Below are 20,557 nucleotides of genomic sequence, written 5' to 3' on the forward strand. Positions count from 1 at the left end.
TTTTTTTTTGGGGGGGGTTTAACCACTGGAGAGTTTTGCTTCCCTCACCACACCACTTTGTTGATTCAATGCAGGTAGAACTAGTTACACCACTGCTGTTGACAATGAAAAAGAAATACAATTGTTCATCCATTTTGTTGCGCTGTTAAATTTGAATTGGTTGTTTCATATCTGATGTACTCAGGGTGTTTGTTACATATTATTTCAGCAGCGTGTATCACAAGCAAATGGTCACATTCCTTGCCAAATGACCACAGTTTTATCACAAATTCAAAACAGTCTGATTGAAGTAGGGATATATGTGTTCCACTATCGAGCTGCTGGATATATGTGTTCCAACATCGAGCTGCAGGGATATATGTGTTCCAACATCGAGCTGCAGGGATATATGTGTTCCAACATCGAGCTGCAGGGATATATGTGTTCCAACATCGAGCTGCAGGGATATATGTGTTCCAACATCGAGCTGCTGGATATATGTGTTCCAACATCGAGCTGCTGGATATATGTGTTCCAACATCGAGCTGCAGGGATATATGTGTTCCAACATCGAGCTGCAGGGATATATGTGTTCCAACATCGAGCTGCAGGGATATATGTGTTCCAACATCGAGCTGCTGGATATATGTGTTCCAACATCGAGTTGCAGGGATATATGTGTTCCAACATCGAGCTGCAGGGATATATGTGTTCCAACATCGAGCTGCAGGGATATATGTGTTCCAACATCGAGCTGCAGGGATATATGTGTTCCAACATCGAGCTGCTGGATATATGTGTTCCAACATCGAGCTGCTGGATATATGTGTCCCAACATCGAGCTGCAGGGATATATGTGTTCCAACATCGAGCTGCTGGATATATGTGTTCCACTATCGAGCTGCAGGGATATATGTGTTCCACTATCGAGCTGCTGGATATATGTGTTCCAACATCGAGCTGCTGGATATATGTGTTCCAACATCGAGCTGCAGGGATATATGTGTTCCAACATCGAGCTGCTGGATATATGTGTACCAACATCGAGCTGCAGGGATATATGTGTCCCAACATCGAGCTGCTGGATATATGTGTTCCAACATCGAGCTGCAGGGATATATGTGTTCCAACATCGAGCTGCTGGATATATGTGTACCAACATCGAGCTGCAGGGATATATGTGTTCAAACATCGAGCTGCAGGGATATATGTGTTCCAACATCGAGCTGCAGGGATATATGTGTTCCAATATCGAGCTGCTGGATATATGTGTTCCAACATCGAGCTGCTGGGTTATATGTGTTCCAACATCGAGCTGCAGGGATATATGTGTTCCAACATCGAGCTGCAGGGATATATGTGTTCCAACATCGAGCTGCTGGATATATGTGTTCCAACATCGAGCTGCAGGGATATATGTGTTCCAACATCGAGCTGCAGGGATATATGTGTTCCAACATCGAGCTGCTGGATATATGTGTTCCAACATCGAGCTGCAGGGATATATGTGTTCCAACATCGAGCTGCAGGGATATATGTGTTCCAACATCGAGCTGCAGGGATATATGTGTTCCAACATCGAGCTGCAGGGATATATGTGTTCCAACATCGAGCTGCTGGATATATGTGTTCCAACATCGAGCTGCTGGGTTATATGTGTTCCAACATCGAGCTGCAGGGATATATGTGTTCCAACATCGTGCTGCAGGGATATATGTGTTCCAACATCGAGCTGCTGGATATATGTGTTCCAACATCGAGCTGCAGGGATATATGTGTTCCAACATCGAGCTGCAGGGATATATGTGTTCCAACATCGAGCTGCAGGGATATATGTGTTCCAACATCGAGCTGCAGGGATATATGTGTTCCAACATCGAGCTGCAGGGATATATGTGTTCCAACATCGAGCTGCTGGATATATGTGTTCCAACATCGAGCTGCTGGATATATGTGTTCCAACATCGAGCTGCAGGGATATATGTGTTCCAACATCGAGCTGCAGGGATATATGTGTTCCAACATCGAGCTGCAGGGATATATGTGTTCCAACATCGAGCTGCTGGATATATGTGTTCCAACATCGAGTTGCAGGGATATATGTGTTCCAACATCGAGCTGCAGGGATATATGTGTTCCAACATCGAGCTGCAGGGATATATGTGTTCCAACATCGAGCTGCAGGGATATATGTGTTCCAACATCGAGCTGCTGGATATATGTGTTCCAACATCGAGCTGCTGGATATATGTGTCCCAACATCGAGCTGCAGGGATATATGTGTTCCAACATCGAGCTGCTGGATATATGTGTTCCACTATCGAGCTGCAGGGATATATGTGTTCCACTATCGAGCTGCAGGGATATATGTGTTCCACTATCGAGCTGCTGGATATATGTGTTCCAACATCGAGCTGCTGGATATATGTGTTCCAACATCGAGCTGCAGGGATATATGTGTTCCAACATCGAGCTGCTGGATATATGTGTACCAACATCGAGCTGCAGGGATATATGTGTCCCAACATCGAGCTGCTGGATATATGTGTTCCAACATCGAGCTGCAGGGATATATGTGTTCCAACATCGAGCTGCAGGGATATATGTGTTCCAACATCGAGCTGCTGGATATATGTGTACCAACATCGAGCTGCAGGGATATATGTGTTCAAACATCGAGCTGCAGGGATATATGTGTTCCAACATCGAGCTGCAGGGATATATGTGTTCCAATATCGAGCTGCTGGATATATGTGTTCCAACATCGAGCTGCTGGGTTATATGTGTTCCAACATCGAGCTGCAGGGATATATGTGTTCCAACATCGAGCTGCAGGGATATATGTGTTCCAACATCGAGCTGCAGGGATATATGTGTTCCAACATCGAGCTGCAGGGATATATGTGTTCCAACATCGAGCTGCTGGATATATGTGTTCCAACATCGAGCTGCAGGGATATATGTGTTCCAACATCGAGCTGCAGGGATATATGTGTTCCAACATCGAGCTGCAGGGATATATGTGTTCCAACATCGAGCTGCAGGGATATATGTGTTCCAACATCGAGCTGCTGGATATATGTGTTCCAACATCGAGCTGCTGGGTTATATGTGTTCCAACATCGAGCTGCAGGGATATATGTGTTCCAACATCGTGCTGCAGGGATATATGTGTTCCAACATCGAGCTGCTGGATATATGTGTTCCAACATCGAGCTGCAGGGATATATGTGTTCCAACATCGAGCTGCAGGGATATATGTGTTCCAACATCGAGCTGCTGGATATATGTGTTCCAACATCGAGCTGCAGGGATATATGTGTTCCAACATCGAGCTGCAGGGATATATGTGTTCCAACATCGAGCTGCAGGGATATATGTGTTCCAATATCGAGCTGCTGGATATATGTGTTCCAACATCGAGCTGCTGGGTTATATGTGTTCCAACATCGAGCTGCAGGGATATATGTGTTCCAACATCGAGCTGCAGGGATATATGTGTTCCAACATCGAGCTGCTGGATATATGTGTTCCAACATCGAGCTGCAGGGATATATGTGTTCCAACATCGAGCTGCAGGGATATATATGTGTTCCAACATCGAGCTGCTGGATATATGTGTTCCAACATCGAGCTGCAGGGATATATGTGTTCCAACATCGAGCTGCAGGGATATATGTGTTCCAACATCGAGCTGCAGGGATATATGTGTTCCAACATCGAGCTGCAGGGATATATGTGTTCCAACATCGAGCTGCAGGGATATATGTGTTCCAACATCGTGCTGCAGGGATATATGTGTTCCAACATCGAGCTGCTGGATATATGTGTTCCAACATCGAGCTGCAGGGATATATGTGTTCCAACATCGAGCTGCAGGGATATATGTGTTCCAACATCGAGCTGCAGGGATATATGTGTTCCAACATCGAGCTGCAGGGATATATGTGTTCCAACATCGAGCTGCAGGGATATATGTGTTCCAACATCGAGCTGCTGGATATATGTGTTCCAACATCGAGCTGCAGGGATATATGTGTCCCAACATCGAGCTGCAGGGATATATGTGTTCCAACATCGAGCTGCTGGATATATGTGTTCCAACATCGAGCTGCAGGGATATATGTGTCCCAACATCGAGCTGCAGGGATATATGTGTTCCAACATCGAGCTGCAGGGATATATGTGTCCCAACATCGAGCTGCAGGGATATATGTGTTCCAACATCGAGCTGCTGGATATATGTGGTCCAACATCGAGCTGCAGGGATATATGTGTTCCAACATCGAGCTGCAGGGATATATGTGTTCCAACATCGAGCTGCAGTTTTGGAATAATTGCATCCGTTCTTTTTTTCCACTGCGACCTGCAATTCAGAATTGATTTGCCGACGGCAAGTCTATAATCTAAACATAGACAGGTTCCACAATTAGTTTGATAAAGAAAAATAGAGTATTTTCATCTGAATCATTAAGCTGAGCACTACTCACCAAACAGATGTTGTTGTCACACCTTGATCTGTCTCACCTGTCCTTGTGATTGTCTCCACCCCCACCAGGTGTCACTTGTTTTTCCCAGTGTATTTATCCCTGTGTTTCCTGTCTCTCTGTACCTGTGTTTCCTGTCTCTCTGTACCAGTGTATTTATCCCTGTGTTTCCTGTCTCTCTGTGCCAGTTCGTCTTGTATGTTTTCCCAGACAACCAGCGTTTTTCCTGCTTTTTGCTATTCTCCTTTTTCTATTCCTCCCGGTTTTGACCCATGCCTGTTTCTGGACTCTGTACCCGCCTGCCTGACCTTTCTGCCTGCCTTGACTACGAGCCTGTCTGCCACTCTGTACCTCCTGGATTCTGATCTGGTTTTGACCTTTTACCTGGCCATTCTCTTGCCAACTCCTTTTGGATTAATAAACATTGTAAGACTCCAACCATCTGCCGCCTGTGTTTTGCCTTGTGGCCGTAATTCATTCCCATACAGTGTTCACTGTAGAATTGTCCATCCCAAAGAACAGGCAGAATAAACTAAATTGAATGTCTGTCTATCGAAAATAAGATACATTTAGGTCTGTAACCGTGCAATTTTTTTACTTTCAACTCACCAAATTGAGCCCCGTTTCAAATGATCTCTCTTCGAGAATAACCGTTCCAGAAGCATCAATTCGCACTGGCAACTTTTTTTCATCGGAAAAACATTCTGTTCTATTTTATTCTGTTATTTCACATCATGGCATTTTTTTTACTATAAAATACTTGAATGTGATAAGGGCTCAGGAAATAAGAATATCTTGTCTGCTAAATTAACAAATCAAGGCTATGCCATATGCTTCTACAAGCAAGTGCCAATGCTGAGGTTACTGCCTTGTTGAGACTGTGTTCCAACATACATATAATATAACCAGTTGATATTATACATCAATAAATCAATCTGACATGGCTCTTGTTTTTTTATTGACTAGATACACACTGAGTGTACAAAATATTAGGAACACCTTCCTAATATTGAGTTGCACCCCTTTTTTCCCTCAGAACAGCCTCAATTTGCCGGGGCACACACTCTACAAGGTGTGGAAAGAGTTCCACAGGGATGCTGGCCCATGTTGACTCCAATGCTTCCCACGGTGATGCTGGCCCATGTTGGCTCCAATGCTTCCCACGGTGATGCTGGCCCATGTTGGCTCCAATGCTTCCCATAGCTGTGTCAAGTTGGCTTGATGTCCTTTGGATGGTGGACATTTTTTTTATTTTATTTTATTTCACCTTTATTTAACCAGGTAGGCTAGTTGAGAACACGTTCTCATTTACAATTGCGACCTGGCCAAGATAAAGCAAAGCAGTTCGACACATACAACAACACATAGTTACACATGGAGTAAAACAAACATACAGTCAATAATACAGTGAAAAATAAGTCTATATACAATGTGAGCAAGTGAGGTGAGATAAGGGAGGTGAAGGCAAATAATATATATATATAAATAAAAATATTAAAAAGGCCATGGTGGCGAAGTAAATACAATATAGCAAGTAAAAAAAAAAACACTGGAATGGTTGGTTTGCAGTGGAAGAAGGTGCAAAGTAGAGATAGAAATAATGGGGTGCAAAGGAGCAAAATAAATAAATACAGTAGGTAAAGAGGTAGTTGTTTGGGCTAAATTATAGATGGGCTATGTACAGGTGCAGTAATATATGAGCTGCTCTGACAGCTGGTGCTTAAAGCTAAAAGCTTAAAGCTAATTCTTGATAATGTTAAGGCAGTCAATGTCGTTCTCCTCCTCAGACGAGGAGGAGCATGGTGCGGAGAGCTAAGTGTTCATGATTTAATGAAACAACAAGAAAACACTTAAACCTACAAAATAACAAACGTGACTAACCTTAAACAGTCCTGTGTGGTCCAAACACTGACACAGGAAACAAACACCCACAAAACACAGGTGAAACCCAGGCTGCCTAAGTATGACTCTCAATCAGGGACAACGATTGACAGCTGTCTCTGATTGAGAATCATACCAGGCCGAACACAAACTCCCAACATAGAAATACAAACATAGACAAACCCACCCAACTCACGCCCTGACCAACTAAAATGAATACAAAACAAAGGAAAACAGGTCAGGAACGTGACAGATAAACACGTGAAACTGTTGAGCATGAAAACCCCAGCAGCGTTGCAGTTCTTGACACACTCAGACCGGTGCACCTGGCACCTACTACCATACCCCGTGGCACACATAAACAATCCATGTCTCAATTGTCTCAAGGTTTAAACATCCTTCTTCAACCCGTCTCCTCCCCTTCATCTACACTGATTGAAGTGGATTTAACAAGTGACATCAATAAGGGAACTTATCTTTCACCTGGAATCACCTGGTCAGTCATGGAAAGAGCAGGTGTTCTTAATGTTTTGTACACTCAGTGAATTTGGGGCAATTTAGCAATTAGGATTTGATAAATGTAATGGTTATGATAAATGATGTGTTGTTGCTCACTGTTGGCATATAGATAAATGTGCACATATTTTTTTTCTGACCTTGTATTGTATCATTGTATTGTATCAGAACCTAAGAAAAATGCTTGTGTTCTGTTCATGAATATGGATCTGTTTTTGAAGCAAGTGTAGAATTGGAGGAAATGTATAAAAAAAACATATTTTTTTCAGTAAAATAATATTGTTAATTTTTTTACTTTCAGACAAAGTCAAGCGCTCATGAATAGGGCAAACTATATATTAATGTGCCCAAATACTTCATGGTTCAGAGGTGTCATGGGCACAAGGGCATTGGCGTATCAGAGGAATTTAGTTGAAGGGAGAAGACTGACTGGACCGGGGAAAGAGTACCCTCCCCCCAGTCACTCTGACTGGACCAGGAGAAGAGTACCCTCCCCCCAGTCACTCTACCTGGACCAGGAGAAGAGTACCCTCCCCCCAGTCACTCTGACTGGACCGGGAGAAGAGTACCCCCCCCTCAGTCACTCTGACTGGACCAGGAGAAGAGTACCCTCCCCCCCAGTCACTCTGACTGGACCGGGAGAAGAGTACCCTCCCCCCAGTCACTCTGACTGGACCAGGAGAAGAGTTCCCTCCCCCCAGTCACTCTGACTGGACCAGGAGAAGAGTACCCTCCCCCCAGTCACTCTGACTGGACCAGGAGAAGAGTACCCTCCCCCAGTCACTCTGACTGGACCAGGAGAAGAGTACCCTCCCCCCAGTTACTCTGACTGGACCAGGAGAAGAGTACCCTCCCCCCAAGTCACTCTGACTGGACCGGGAAAAGAGTACCCTCCCCCCAGTCACTCTGACTGGACCGGGAAAAGAGTACCCTCCCCCCAGTCACTCTGACTGGACCGGGAAAAGAGTACCCTCCCCCCAGTCACTCTGACTGGACCGGGAGAAGAGTACCCTCCCCCCAGTCACTCTGACTGGACCAGGAGAAGAGTACCCTCCCCCCAGTCACTCTGACTGGACCAGGAGAAGAGTACCCTCCCCCCCAGTCACTCTGACTGGACCAGGAGAAGAGTACCCTCCCCCCAGTCACTCTACCTGGACCAGGAAAAGAGTACCCTCCCCCCAGTCACTCTGACTGGACCAGGAGAAGAGTACCCTCCCCCCAGTCACTCTGACTGGACCAGGAAAAGAGTACCCTCCCCCCCAGTCACTCTGACTGGACCAGGAGAAGAGTACCCTCCCCCCAGTCACTCTGACTGGACCAGGAGAAGAGTACCCTCCCCCCAGTCACTCTGACTGGACCAGGAAAAGAGTACCCTCCCCCCCAGTCACTCTGACTGGACCAGGAGAAGAGTACCCTCCCCCCAGTCACTCTGACTGGACCAGGAGAAGAGTACCCTCCCCCCCAGTCACTCTGACTGGACCAGGAGAAGAGTACCCTCCCCCCAGTCACTCTGACTGGACCAGGAGAAGAGTACCCTCCCCCCAGTCACTCTGACTGGACCAGGAGAAGAGTACCCTCCCCCCAGTCACTCTGACTGGACCAGGAGAAGAGTACCCTCCCCCCAGTCACTCTGACTGGACCAGGAGAAGAGTACCCTCCCCCCAGTCACTCTGACTGGACCAGGAAAAGAGTACCCTCCCCCCAGTCACTCTGACTGGACCAGGAGAAGAGTACCCTCCCCCCCAGTCACTCTGACTGGACCAGGAGAAGAGTACCCTCCCCCCAGTCACTCTGACTGGACCAGGAGAAGAGTACCCTCCCCCCAGTCACTCTGACTAGTAAGGCTGTTATTTCCAAGGTGCACCACGGAGCAAAGCTATGCTAGGCAGGACGCTAGATAGTCTAGTGCGTGCAAACAGTATCGTCAGTGGACGAGGAGAGAGTGCAGAGCAACCCACAACATTTGATTTGAATCTAGCTGCCGGTGATGGGTAGGACTTGCAGGATGTATGTTTGTAAATTAATTTGATCAAGCTAAGTAGCCTATTGATTCGTTCTTGATGAATAAATACAACTAAAATGTTTTGTTTCTCTGTAAGCCATTTCAAACTATCAATACAGTTATAGTAGCTTGTTTATAACTATCTTATCTGTCTGCTGCCAAGGCTGCTACACTTTAGAAAAGCAAGCAAAAATGTATTACTAAATGTACTGAATTAAACTGACATTCCTTTAAATATTTTACGCAGATTTTTACAGAAATGGAGAGAAGCGTATTATATTTCTTTAAAACAGACAGCTCAAGAGGTATGCAGAAAATACTGGCTGTAGAAAAAGCTTATTTCAGGTGTTTGACAATGGTAAACGTCTGTCTGCCTGTCTGTCTCCGTTCTCCTCATCTCCTCCCGTTGCGTAGTGAAGGGAAGATCCATGACTTTACCGCAGGGGTGTAACAGAGCCCAGATGCAGTGAGGCAGGTTTGATTAAGAGTGTTAGAACCAGGGCAGGACAGAGGTGAGGCAGGTTTGATTAAGAGTGTTAGAACCAGGACAGGACAGAGGTGAGGCAGGTTTGATTAAGAGTGTTAGAACCAGGACAGGACAGAGGTGAGGCAGGTTTGATTAAGAGTGTTAGAACCAGGGCAGGACAGAGGTGAGGCAGGTTTGATTAAGAGTGTTAGAACCAGGGCAGGACAGAGGTGAGGCAGGTTTGATTAAGAGTGTTAGAACCAGGGCAGGACAGAGGTGAGGCAGGTTTGATTAAGAGTGTTAGAACCAGGGCAGGACAGAGGTGAGGCAGGTTTGATTAAGAGTGTTAGAACCAGGGCAGGACAGAGGTGAGGCAGGTTTGATTAAGAGTGTTAGAACCAGGGCAGGACAGAGGTGAGGCAGGTTTGATTAAGAGTGTTAGAATCAGAGCAGGACAGAGGTGAGGCAGGTTTGATTAAGAGTGTTAGAACCAGGGCAGGACAGAGGTGAGGCAGGTTTGATTAAGAGTGTTAGAACCAGAGCAGGACAGAGGTGAGGCAGGTTTGATTAAGAGTGTTAGAACCAGGGCAGGACAGAGGTGAGGCAGGTTTGATTAAGAGTGTTAGAACCAGGGCAGGACAGAGGTGAGGCAGGTTTGATTAAGAGTGTTAGAACCAGGGCAGGAGAGAGGTGAGGCAGGTTTGATTAAGAGTGTTAGAACCAGGGCAGGACAGAGGTGAGGCAGGTTTGATTAAGAGTGTTAGAACCAGGGCAGGACAGAGGTGAGGCAACACACAGATCCAGCTTGAGCTTCTAAACCTCCAAGGTAATTACCATCCACTTTCACTGGGGCACAGATGCCAGCATCTCACTGGACAGAGGCATAGATTGCACCCTCTGATTGGTCAGACTCCAGCATCTGGGTGAAGACACAGCTTGCAGGCGCCGAAGGGTTCAGCAGTGAGGTGTGCCAATATCATTTTCATCCTTTTATACCCAAATTCTCGGTACAGGCTGAATATGCGAGAGGTGTCTGCCAAGAAAGTGTTTGGTGGGCTGTACGGTTGAATGGCGCATCGTATTAGACACCTTTATGTTTTGGAGTCTAACCTCTGAGAGAACCTACCTTCTGAGAGAGTCTACCCTCTGAGAGAACCTACCCTTTGAGAGAGTCTACCCTCTGAGAGAACCTACCTTCTGAGAGAGTCTACCCTCTGAGAGAACCTACCCTTTGAGACAGTCTACCCTCTTAGAGAACCTACCTTCTGAGAGAGTCTACCCTCTGAGAGAGACTACCATCTGAGAGAGCCTACCCTCTGAGAGAGCCTACCCTCTGAGAGAGACTACCCTCTTAGAGAGTCTACCCTCTTTGAGAACCTACCTTCTGAGAGAGCCTACCCTCTTAGAGAGTCTACCCTCTTAGAGAGACTACCCTCTTTGAGAACCTACCCTCTAAGAGAGCCTACCCTCTGAGAGAGACTACACTCTTTGAGAACCTACCTTCTGAGAGAGCCTACCCTCTTAGAGAGTCTACCCTCTTAGAGAGACTACCCTCTTTGAGAACCTACCTTCTGAGAGAGCCTACCCTCTGAGAGAGACTACCCTCTTTGAGAACCTACCTTCTGAGAGAGCCTACCCTCAGAGAGAGACTACACTCTTTGAGAACCTACCTTCTGAGAGGAACTACCCTCTTAGAGAGTCTACCCTCTTAGAGAGATTACCCTCTTTGAGAACCTACCCTCTACGAGAGCCTACCCTCTGAGAGAGACTACCCTCTTTGAGAACCTACCTTATGAGAGAGCCTACCCTCTGAGAGAACCTACCCTCTTAGAGAGTCTACCCTCTTAGAGAGCCTACCTTCTGAGAGAGACTAACCTCTGAGAGACTAACCTCTGAGAGAGACTAACCTCTTAGAGAGTCTCTGTCATGCCCTGGCCATAGAGAGGTTTTTATTCTCTATTTTGGTTAGGCCAAGGTGTGACTAGGGTGGGCATTCTGGTTTCTATATTTCTATGTTTTGAATTTCTATGTTTTGGCCGGGTATGGTTCTCAAACAGGGACAGCTGTCTATCGTTCTCTCTGATTGGGAATCAGACTTAAGCAGCCTTTTTTCCTTTGGTGTTTGTGGGTAGTTATCTTTGTTAGTGGCACTATAGCCCTGTTAAGCTTCATGGTTGTTACTTCGTTTCTTGTCTTCTTGGCGACATTTAAATATAATAAAGGAAAATGTACGCTCACCACGCGGCACCTTGGTCTCCTTCCGAAGACGGCCGTGACAGAACTACCCACGTCTCTCGGCTTTTAAATACCCTTCCCCGATAACCTCACCACAACATTTAATTCACTACCCCTCCCCGACAACCACACCACACCACACCGTTTAATTCACTACCCCTCCCCGACAACCACACCACACCACACCGTTTAATTCACTACCCCCTCCCCGATAACCTCACCACAACATTTAATTCACTACCCCTCCCCGACAACCACACCACACCACACCGTTTAATTCACTACCCCTCCCCGACAACCACACCACACCACACCGTTTAATTCACTACCCCCTCCCCGATAACCTCACCACAACATTTAATTCACTACCCCTCCCCGACAACCACACCACACCACACCGTTTAATTCACTACCCCCTCCCCGACAACCACACCACACCATTTAATTAAATATCCTCTCCCCGATAACCACACCACACCATTCATTGGCCACAAATATGGATAATACAAAAATTCGCATTTTCCACCACCTGAGGTAAGAAAGCCACCTGTTACTAGAAGAAGAAGGAGAAGGACTCTGTCTAACATGTCCTATCAGGCTATCTCCTCTGCTTGTGTTCTTGTATGAATCCGTGTTTAAATGACGTCTGAACATAGGCCTGACATCCAGATCACGGGGACCACTTCCTCTCCTCGTATTCCATCTTTGTAAATGAGAGGAACAATCTGATTTACTATGGTAATGAGCTTAGCGTTATGTCTCCAAGGAGTGATTCACAAAACAAGGTTGTGCAAATCCAGACAGAGATGAGCTGGAGAGGATATCGTACCTCATGGTAAAATGCTACCTGCTGCCACATCAACTGCAATGCCAACCGATACCTGTTTTCCCGGGTCATGAAAGTCCTTTTCAGTTAAACGCATTGGGAACCTTGGAGCTCATTTTCAATGACCCTCTGAGACCTTGACTATGACAAGCACCAGCGCTGCACTAGGTGATGTTGAGCGATCCTCTGTGTAGCCAGATGTATCAAAACTCCTCCGGTTAGAGAAGAGAGAGAAAGAGAGAGAGAGACTCACCTGAATCCAACACCCTCTCCTTTCTCCAGCACCGCCGTCCGAGCCTAGAGTGGCCCCTGAGAGGCTAACAGTTTGAAAGCCCTAGCATCCCATTCACCAATGACAACCATTGATTCAGTTAATTTTATGCGGGAGAGATGATTTCCCTGATGGCTGGTTTGGCCAGGGCACATTGTGCGTGATTGGACAAAGCTACTAATGATAAAGCTTCCTGACCATCTATTCCTGACACTGTCTCTCTCTAAGGCATGCAGAGCTGCGGCCCTTGGCCACCAAGGGGAATACTATGATAAAGCTTCCTGAATATCTATTCCTGACACTGTCTCTCTCTAAGGCATGCAGAGCTGAGGCCCTTGGCCACCAAGGGGAATACTATGATAAAGCTTCCTGAATATCTATTCCTGACACTGTCTCTCTCTAAGGCATGCAGAGCTGAGGCCCTTGGCCACCAAGGGGAATACTATGATAAAGCTTCCTGAATATCTATTCCTGACACTGTCTCTCTCTAAGGCATGCAGAGCTGAGGCCCTTGGCCACCAAGGGGAAAACTATGATAAAGCTTCCTGAATATCTATTCCTGACACTGTCTCTCTCTAAGGCATGCAGAGCTGAGGCCCTTGGCCACCAAGGGGAATACTATGATAAAGCTTCCTGAATATCTATTCCTGACACTGTCTCTCTCTAAGGCATGCAGAGCTGAGGCCCTTGGCCACCAAGGGGAATACTATGATAAAGCTTCCTGAATATCTATTCCTGACACTGTCTCTCTCTAAGGCATGCAGAGCTGCGGCCCTTGGCCACCAAGGGGAATACTATGATAAAGCTTCCTGAATATCTATTCCTGACACTGTCTCTCTCTAAGGCATGCAGAGCTGCGGCCCTTGGCCACCAAGGGGAATACTATGATAAAGCTTCCTGAATATCTATTCCTGACACTGTCTCTCTCTAAGGCATGCAGAGCCGAGGCCCTTGGCCACCAAGGGGAATACTATGATAAAGCTTCCTGACCATCTATTCCTGACACTGTCTCTCTCTAAGGCATGCAGAGCTGAGGCCCTTGGCCACCAAGGGGAATACTATGATAAAGCTTCCTGACCATCTATTCCTGACACTGTCTCTCTCTAAGGCATGCAGAGCTGAGGCCCTTGGCCACCAAGGGGAATACTATGATAAAGCTTCCTGAATATCTATTCCTGACACTGTCTCTCTCTAAGGCATGCAGAGCTGCGGCCCTTGGCCACCAAGGGGAATACTATGATAAAGCTTCCTGAATATCTATTCCTGACACTGTCTCTCTCTAAGGCATGCAGAGCTGAGGCCCTTGGCCACCAAGGGGAATACTATGATAAAGCTTCCTGAATATCTATTCCTGACACTGTCTCTCTCTAAGGCATGCAGAGCTGAGGCCCTTGGCCACCAAGGGGAATACTATGATAAAGCTTCCTGAATATCTATTCCTGACACTGTCTCTCTCTAAGGCATGCAGAGCTGAGGCCCTTGGCCACCAAGGGGAATACTATGATAAAGCTTCCTGAATATCTATTCCTGACACTGTCTCTCTCTAAGGCATGCAGAGCTGAGGCCCTTGGCCACCAAGGGGAATACTATGATAAAGCTTCCTGAATATCTATTCCTGACACTGTCTCTCTCTAAGGCATGCAGAGCTGAGGCCCTTGGCCACCAAGGGGAAAACTATGATAAAGCTTCCTGAATATCTATTCCTGACACTGTCTCTCTCTAAGGCATGCAGAGCTGCGGCCCTTGGCCACCAAGGAGAATACTATGATAAAGCTTCCTGAATATCTATTCCTGACACTGTCTCTCTCTAAGGCATGCAGAGCTGCGGCCCTTGGCCACCAAGGGGAAAACTATGATAAAGCTTCCTGAATATCTATTCCTGACACTGTCTCTCTCTAAGGCATGCAGAGCTGAGGCCCTTGGCCACCAAGGGGAATACTATGATAAAGCTTCCTGAATATCTATTCCTGACACTGTCTCTCTCTAAGGCATGCAGAGCTGCGGCCCTTGGCCACCAAGGGGAATACTATGATAAAGCTTCCTGAATATCTATTCCTGACACTGTCTCTCTCTAAGGCATGCAGAGCTGCGGCCCTTGGCCACCAAGGGGAATACTATGATAAAGCTTCCTGAATATCTATTCCTGACACTGTCTCTCTCTAAGGCATGCAGAGCTGAGGCCCTTGGCCACCAAGGGGAATACTATGATAAAGCTTCCTGAATATCTATTCCTGACACTGTCTCTCTCTAAGGCATGCAGAGCTGAGGCCCTTGGCCACCAAGGGGAATACTATGATAAAGCTTCCATAATATCTATTCCTGACACTGTCTCTCTCTAAGGCATGCAGAGCTGAGGTATGCTTTTGTAAACACATTACAGGAAGTGAAATATTAGACCACTTCCTGGTGGAGTGCCTGAGTGCTCATGTATTACAGTACCTAAATCTGCCACTAGGTTTCCACCTGGGAATCACTTCATGATGACAGTAAATATGCCATTAGGTGTGTGAGGGATGAGGAGGGTACAGTGTGTGAGGGATGAGGAGGGTACCGTGTGTGAGGGATGAGGAGGGTACCGTGTTTGAGGGATGAGGAGGGTAGAGTGTGTGAGGGATGAGGAGGGTACAGTGTGTGAGGGATGAGGGGGGGTACAGTGTGTGAGGGATGAGGAGGGTAGAGTGTGTGAGGGATGAGGAGGGTAGAGTGTGTGAGGGATGAGGAGGGTAGAGTGTGTGAGGGATGAGGAGGGTACCGTGTGTGAGGGATGAGGAGGGTAGAGTGTTTGAGGGATGAGGAGGGTAGAGTGTGTGAGGGATGAGGAGGGTACAGTGTGTGAGGGATGAGGGGGGGTACAGTGTGTGAGGGATGAGGAGGGTAGAGTGTGTGAGGGATGAGGGATGAGGAGGGTACAGTGTGTGAGGGATGAGGAGGGTACAGTGTGTGAGGGATGAGGAGGGTAGAGTGTGTGAGGGATGAGGAGGGTACCGTGTGTGAGGGATGAGGAGGGTACAGTGTGTGAGGGATGAGGAGGGTAGAGTGTGTGAGGGATGAGGAGGGTAGAGTGTGTGAGGGATGAGGAGGGTACCGTGTGTGAGGGATGAGGAGGGTAGAGTGTGTGAGGGATGAGGAGGGTAGAGTGTGTGAGGGATGAGGAGGGTACCGTGTGTGAGGGATGAGGAGGGTAGAGTGTGTGAGGGATGAGGAGGGCACAGTGTGTGAGGGATGAGGAGGGTACAGTGTGTGAGGGATGAGGAGGGTAGAGTGTGTGAGGGATGAGGAGGGTACAGTGTGTGAGGGATGAGGAGGGTACAGTGTGTGAGAGATGAGGAGGGTACAGTGTGTGAGGGATGAGGAGGGTAGAGTGTGTGAGGGATGAGGAGGGTACAGTGTGTGAGGGATGAGGAGGGTGTGTCAGGGGCGTGTGTAGAGGGTTGAGGGGGTGTGTCAGGGGCGTGTGTAGGGGGGTGGGGGGGTGTGTCAGGGGCGTGTGTAGAGGGGTGAGGGGGTGGTGTCAGGGGCATGTGTAGAGGGATGAGGGGGTGTGTCAGGGGCGTGTGTAGAGGGGTGAGGGGGTGGTGTCAGGGGCATGTGTAGAGGGATGAGGGGGTGTGTCAGGGGCGTGTGTAGAGGGGTGAGGGGGTGTGTCAGGGGCGTGTGTAGAAGGAAGAAGGGGTGTGTCAGGGGCATGTGTAGAGGGGTGAGAGGGTGTGTCAGGGGCGACTCACCATCTGTTTTGAGTGTGAGTGGCGTGGGCGGGCTGAGGACCCTGGCGTTGGTCACCGTGTTCTTCACCAGACAGATGTAGCTGCCCACGTCGCTAGGCTGCACCTTGGACACGTACAGGTTGCCCGTTACCTGGGAGATGAACCGCCGGCTATCCTCGGCAACAAACGATGGGAACTCGTTGAACACCCAGCTGTACATGATCTCTGGAGAGGAGGAGGAGAGGAGAATGAGACACGAAGAGGAGGAGGAGAGGAGAATGAGACACGAAGAGGAGGAGGAGAGGAGGAGGAGAGGAGAGGAGGATGAGACACGAAGAGGCACGCAAAACAAAGATAAATGACAATACGGATAAGACTACTGTAGTCTGCCTGAGAGGACACCACATTACTGTAGTCTACCTGAGAGGACACCACATTACTGTAGTCTACCTGAGAGATGACACCACACTACTGTAGTCTACCTGAGAGGACACCACATTACTGTAGTCTACCTGAGAGGACACCACATTACTGTAGTCTACCTGAGAGGACACCACATTACTGTAGTCTACCTGAGAGGACACCACATTACTGTAGTCTACCTGAGAGGACACCACATTACTGTAGTCTACCTGAGAGAAGACACCACATTACTGTAGTCTACCTGAGAGAGAAGACACCACATTACTGTAGTCTACCTGAGAGGACACCACATTACTGTAGTCTACCTGAGAGAAGACACCACATTACTGTAGTCTGCCTTAGAGAGGACACCACATTACTGTAGTCTACCTGAGAGAAGACACCACATTACTGTAGTCTACCTGAGAGGACACCACATTACTGTAGTCTACCTGAGAGGACACCACATTACTGTAGTCTACCTGAGAGAAGACACCACATTACTGTAGTCTACCTGAGAGAGAAGACACCACATTACTGTAGTCTACCTGAGAGGACACCACATTACTGTAGTCTACCTGAGAGAAGACACCACATTACTGTAGTCTGCCTTAGAGAGGACACCACATTACTGTAGTCTACCTGAGAGAGGACACCACATTACTGTAGTCTACCTGAGAGAAGACACCACATTACTGTAGTCTGCCTGAGAGGACACCACATTACTGTAGTCTACCTGAGAGAGGACACCACATTACTGTAGTCTACCTGAGAGGACACCACATTACTGTAGTCTACCTGAGAGAGGACACCACATTACTGTAGTCTACCTGAGAGAAGACACCACATTACTGTAGTCTACCTGAGAGGACACCACATTACTGTAGTCTACCTGAGAGGACACCACATTACTGTAGTCTACCTGAGAGAAGACACCACATTACTGTAGTCTACCTGAGAGAGAAGACACCACATTACTGTAGTCTACCTGAGAGGACACCACATTACTGTAGTCTACCTGAGAGAAGACACCACATTACTGTAGTCTGCCTTAGAGAGGACACCACATTACTGTAGTCTACCTGAGAGAGGACACCACATTACTGTAGTCTACCTGAGAGAAGACACCACATTACTGTAGTCTGCCTGAGAGGACACCACATTACTGTAGTCTACCTGAGAGAGGACACCACATTACTGTAGTCTACCTGAGAGGACACCACATTACTGTAGTCTACCTGAGAGGACACCACATTACTGTATTCTACCTGAGAGGACACCACATTACTGTAGTCTACCTGAGAGGACACCACATTACTGTAGTCTACCTGAGAGGACACCACATTACTGTAGTCTACCTGAGAGGACACCACATTACTGTAGTCTACCTGAGAGGACACCACATTACTGTAGTCTACCTGAGAGGACACCACATTACTGTAGTCTACCTGAGAGGACACCACATTACTGTAGTCTACCTGAGAGGACACCACATTACTGTAGTCTACCTGAGAGGACACCACATTACTGTAGTCTGCCTGAGAGAGGACACCACATTACTGTAGTCTGCCTGAGAGGACACCACATTACTGTAGTCTACCTGAGAGGACACCACATTACTGTAGTCTACCTGAGAGGACACCACATTACTGTAGTCTACCTGAGAGAGGACACCACATTACTGTAGTCTACCTGAGAGGACACCACATTACTGTAGTCTACCTGAGAGGACACCACATTACTGTAGTCTACCTGAGAGAGGACACCACATTACTGTAGTCTACCTGAGAGAAGACACCACATTACTGTAGTCTACCTGAGAGGACACCACATTACTGTAGTCTACCTGAGAGGACACCACATTACTGTAGTCTACCTGAGAGAAGACACCACATCACTGTAGTCTACCTGAGAGAGAAGACACCACATTACTGTAGTCTACCTGAGAGGACACCACATTACTGTAGTCTACCTGAGAGAAGACACCACATTACTGTAGTCTGCCTGAGAGAGGACACCACATTACTGTAGTCTACCTGAGAGAGGACACCACATTACTGTAGTCTACCTGAGAGAAGACACCACATTACTGTAGTCTGCCTGAGAGGACACCACATTACTGTAGTCTACCTGAGAGAAGACACCACATTACTGTAGTCTACCTGAGAGGACACCACATTACTGTAGTCTACCTGAGAGGACACCACATTACTGTAGTCTACCTGAGAGGACACCACATTACTGTAGTCTACCTGAGAGGACACCACATTACTGTAGTCTACCTGAGAGGACACCACATTACTGTAGTCTACCTGAGAGGACACCACATTACTGTAGTCTACCTGAGAGGACACCACATTACTGTAGTCTACCTGAGAGGACACCACATTACTGTAGTCTACCTGAGAGGACACCACATTACTGTAGTCTACCTGAGAGGACACCACATTACTGTAGTCTACCTGAGAGGACACCACATTACTGTAGTCTACCTGAGAGGACACCACATTACTGTAGTCTACCTGAGAGGACACCACATTACTGTAGTCTGCCTGAGAGAGGACACCACATTACTGTAGTCTGCCTGAGAGGACACCACATTACTGTAGTCTACCTGAGAGGACACCACATTACTGTAGTCTACCTGAGAGGACACCACATTACTGTAGTCTACCTGAGAGAGGACACCACATTACTGTAGTCTACCTGAGAGGACACCACATTACTGTAGTCTACCTGAGAGGACACCACATTACTGTAGTCTACCTGAGAGAGGACACCACATTACTGTAGTCTACCTGAGAGAAGACACCACATTACTGTAGTCTACCTGAGAGGACACCACATTACTGTAGTCTGCCTGAGAGGACACCACATTACTGTAGTCTACCTGAGAGAAGACACCACATTACTGTAGTCTGCCTGAGAGGACACCACATTACTGTAGTCTGCCTGAGAGGACACCACATTACTGTAGTCTACCTGAGAGGACACCACATTACTGTAGTCTGCCTGAGAGGACACCACATTACTGTAGTCTACCTGAGAGGACACCACATTACTGTAGTCTACCTGAGAGGACACCACATTACTGTAGTCTGCCTGAGAGGACACCACATTACTGTAGTCTGCCTGAGAGAAGACACCACATTACTGTAGTCTACCTGAGAGGACACCACATTACTGTAGTCTGCCTGAGAGGACACCACATTACTGTAGTCTGCCAGAGAGAGGACACCACATTACTGTAGTCTACCTGAGAGGACACCACATTACTGTAGTCTACCTGAGAGGACACCACATTACTGTAGTCTGCCTGAGAGGACACCAAATTACTGTAGTCTACCTGAGAGGACACCACATTACTGTAGTCTACCTGAGAGAAGACACCACATTACTGTAGTGTACCTGAGAGGACACCACATTACTGTAGTCTACCTGAGAGGACACCACATTACTGTAGTCTACCTGAGAGGACACCACATTACTGTAGTCTGCCTGAGAGGACACCACATTACTGTAGTCTACCTGAGAGGACACCACATTACTGTAGTCTACCTGAGAGGACACCACATTACTGTAGTCTACCTGAGAGGACACCACATTACTGTAGTCTACCTGAGAGGACACCACATTACTGTAGTCTACCTGAGAGGACACCACATTACTGTAGTCTACCTGAGAGGACACCACATTACTGTAGTCTACCTGAGAGAGGACACCACATTACTGTAGTCTACCTGAGAGGACACCACATTACTGTAGTCTACCTGAGAGGACACCACATT

The 20,557-nt window shown here is 47.3% G+C and overlaps 1 protein-coding gene across 3 annotated transcripts in view; it reads right to left on the bottom strand.

Annotated features, from left to right (window-relative positions):
• cntn5 (contactin 5) overlaps positions 1-20,557 on the bottom strand; it is a 737,853-nt gene that overhangs the window by 250,202 nt on the left and 467,094 nt on the right. For all 3 annotated transcript variants that reach the window (XM_055910389.1, XM_055910391.1, XM_055910390.1), the window contains one exon: positions 16,389-16,592. In XM_055910389.1, the coding sequence (XP_055766364.1) occupies positions 16,389-16,592 (204 nt within the window). The remainder of the gene's footprint in view (positions 1-16,388; positions 16,593-20,557) is intronic.

This window comes from Salvelinus fontinalis, unplaced genomic scaffold (assembly GCF_029448725.1).
Source record: "Salvelinus fontinalis isolate EN_2023a unplaced genomic scaffold, ASM2944872v1 scaffold_0006, whole genome shotgun sequence".
Classification (NCBI taxonomy): Eukaryota; Metazoa; Chordata; class Actinopteri; order Salmoniformes; family Salmonidae; genus Salvelinus; species Salvelinus fontinalis.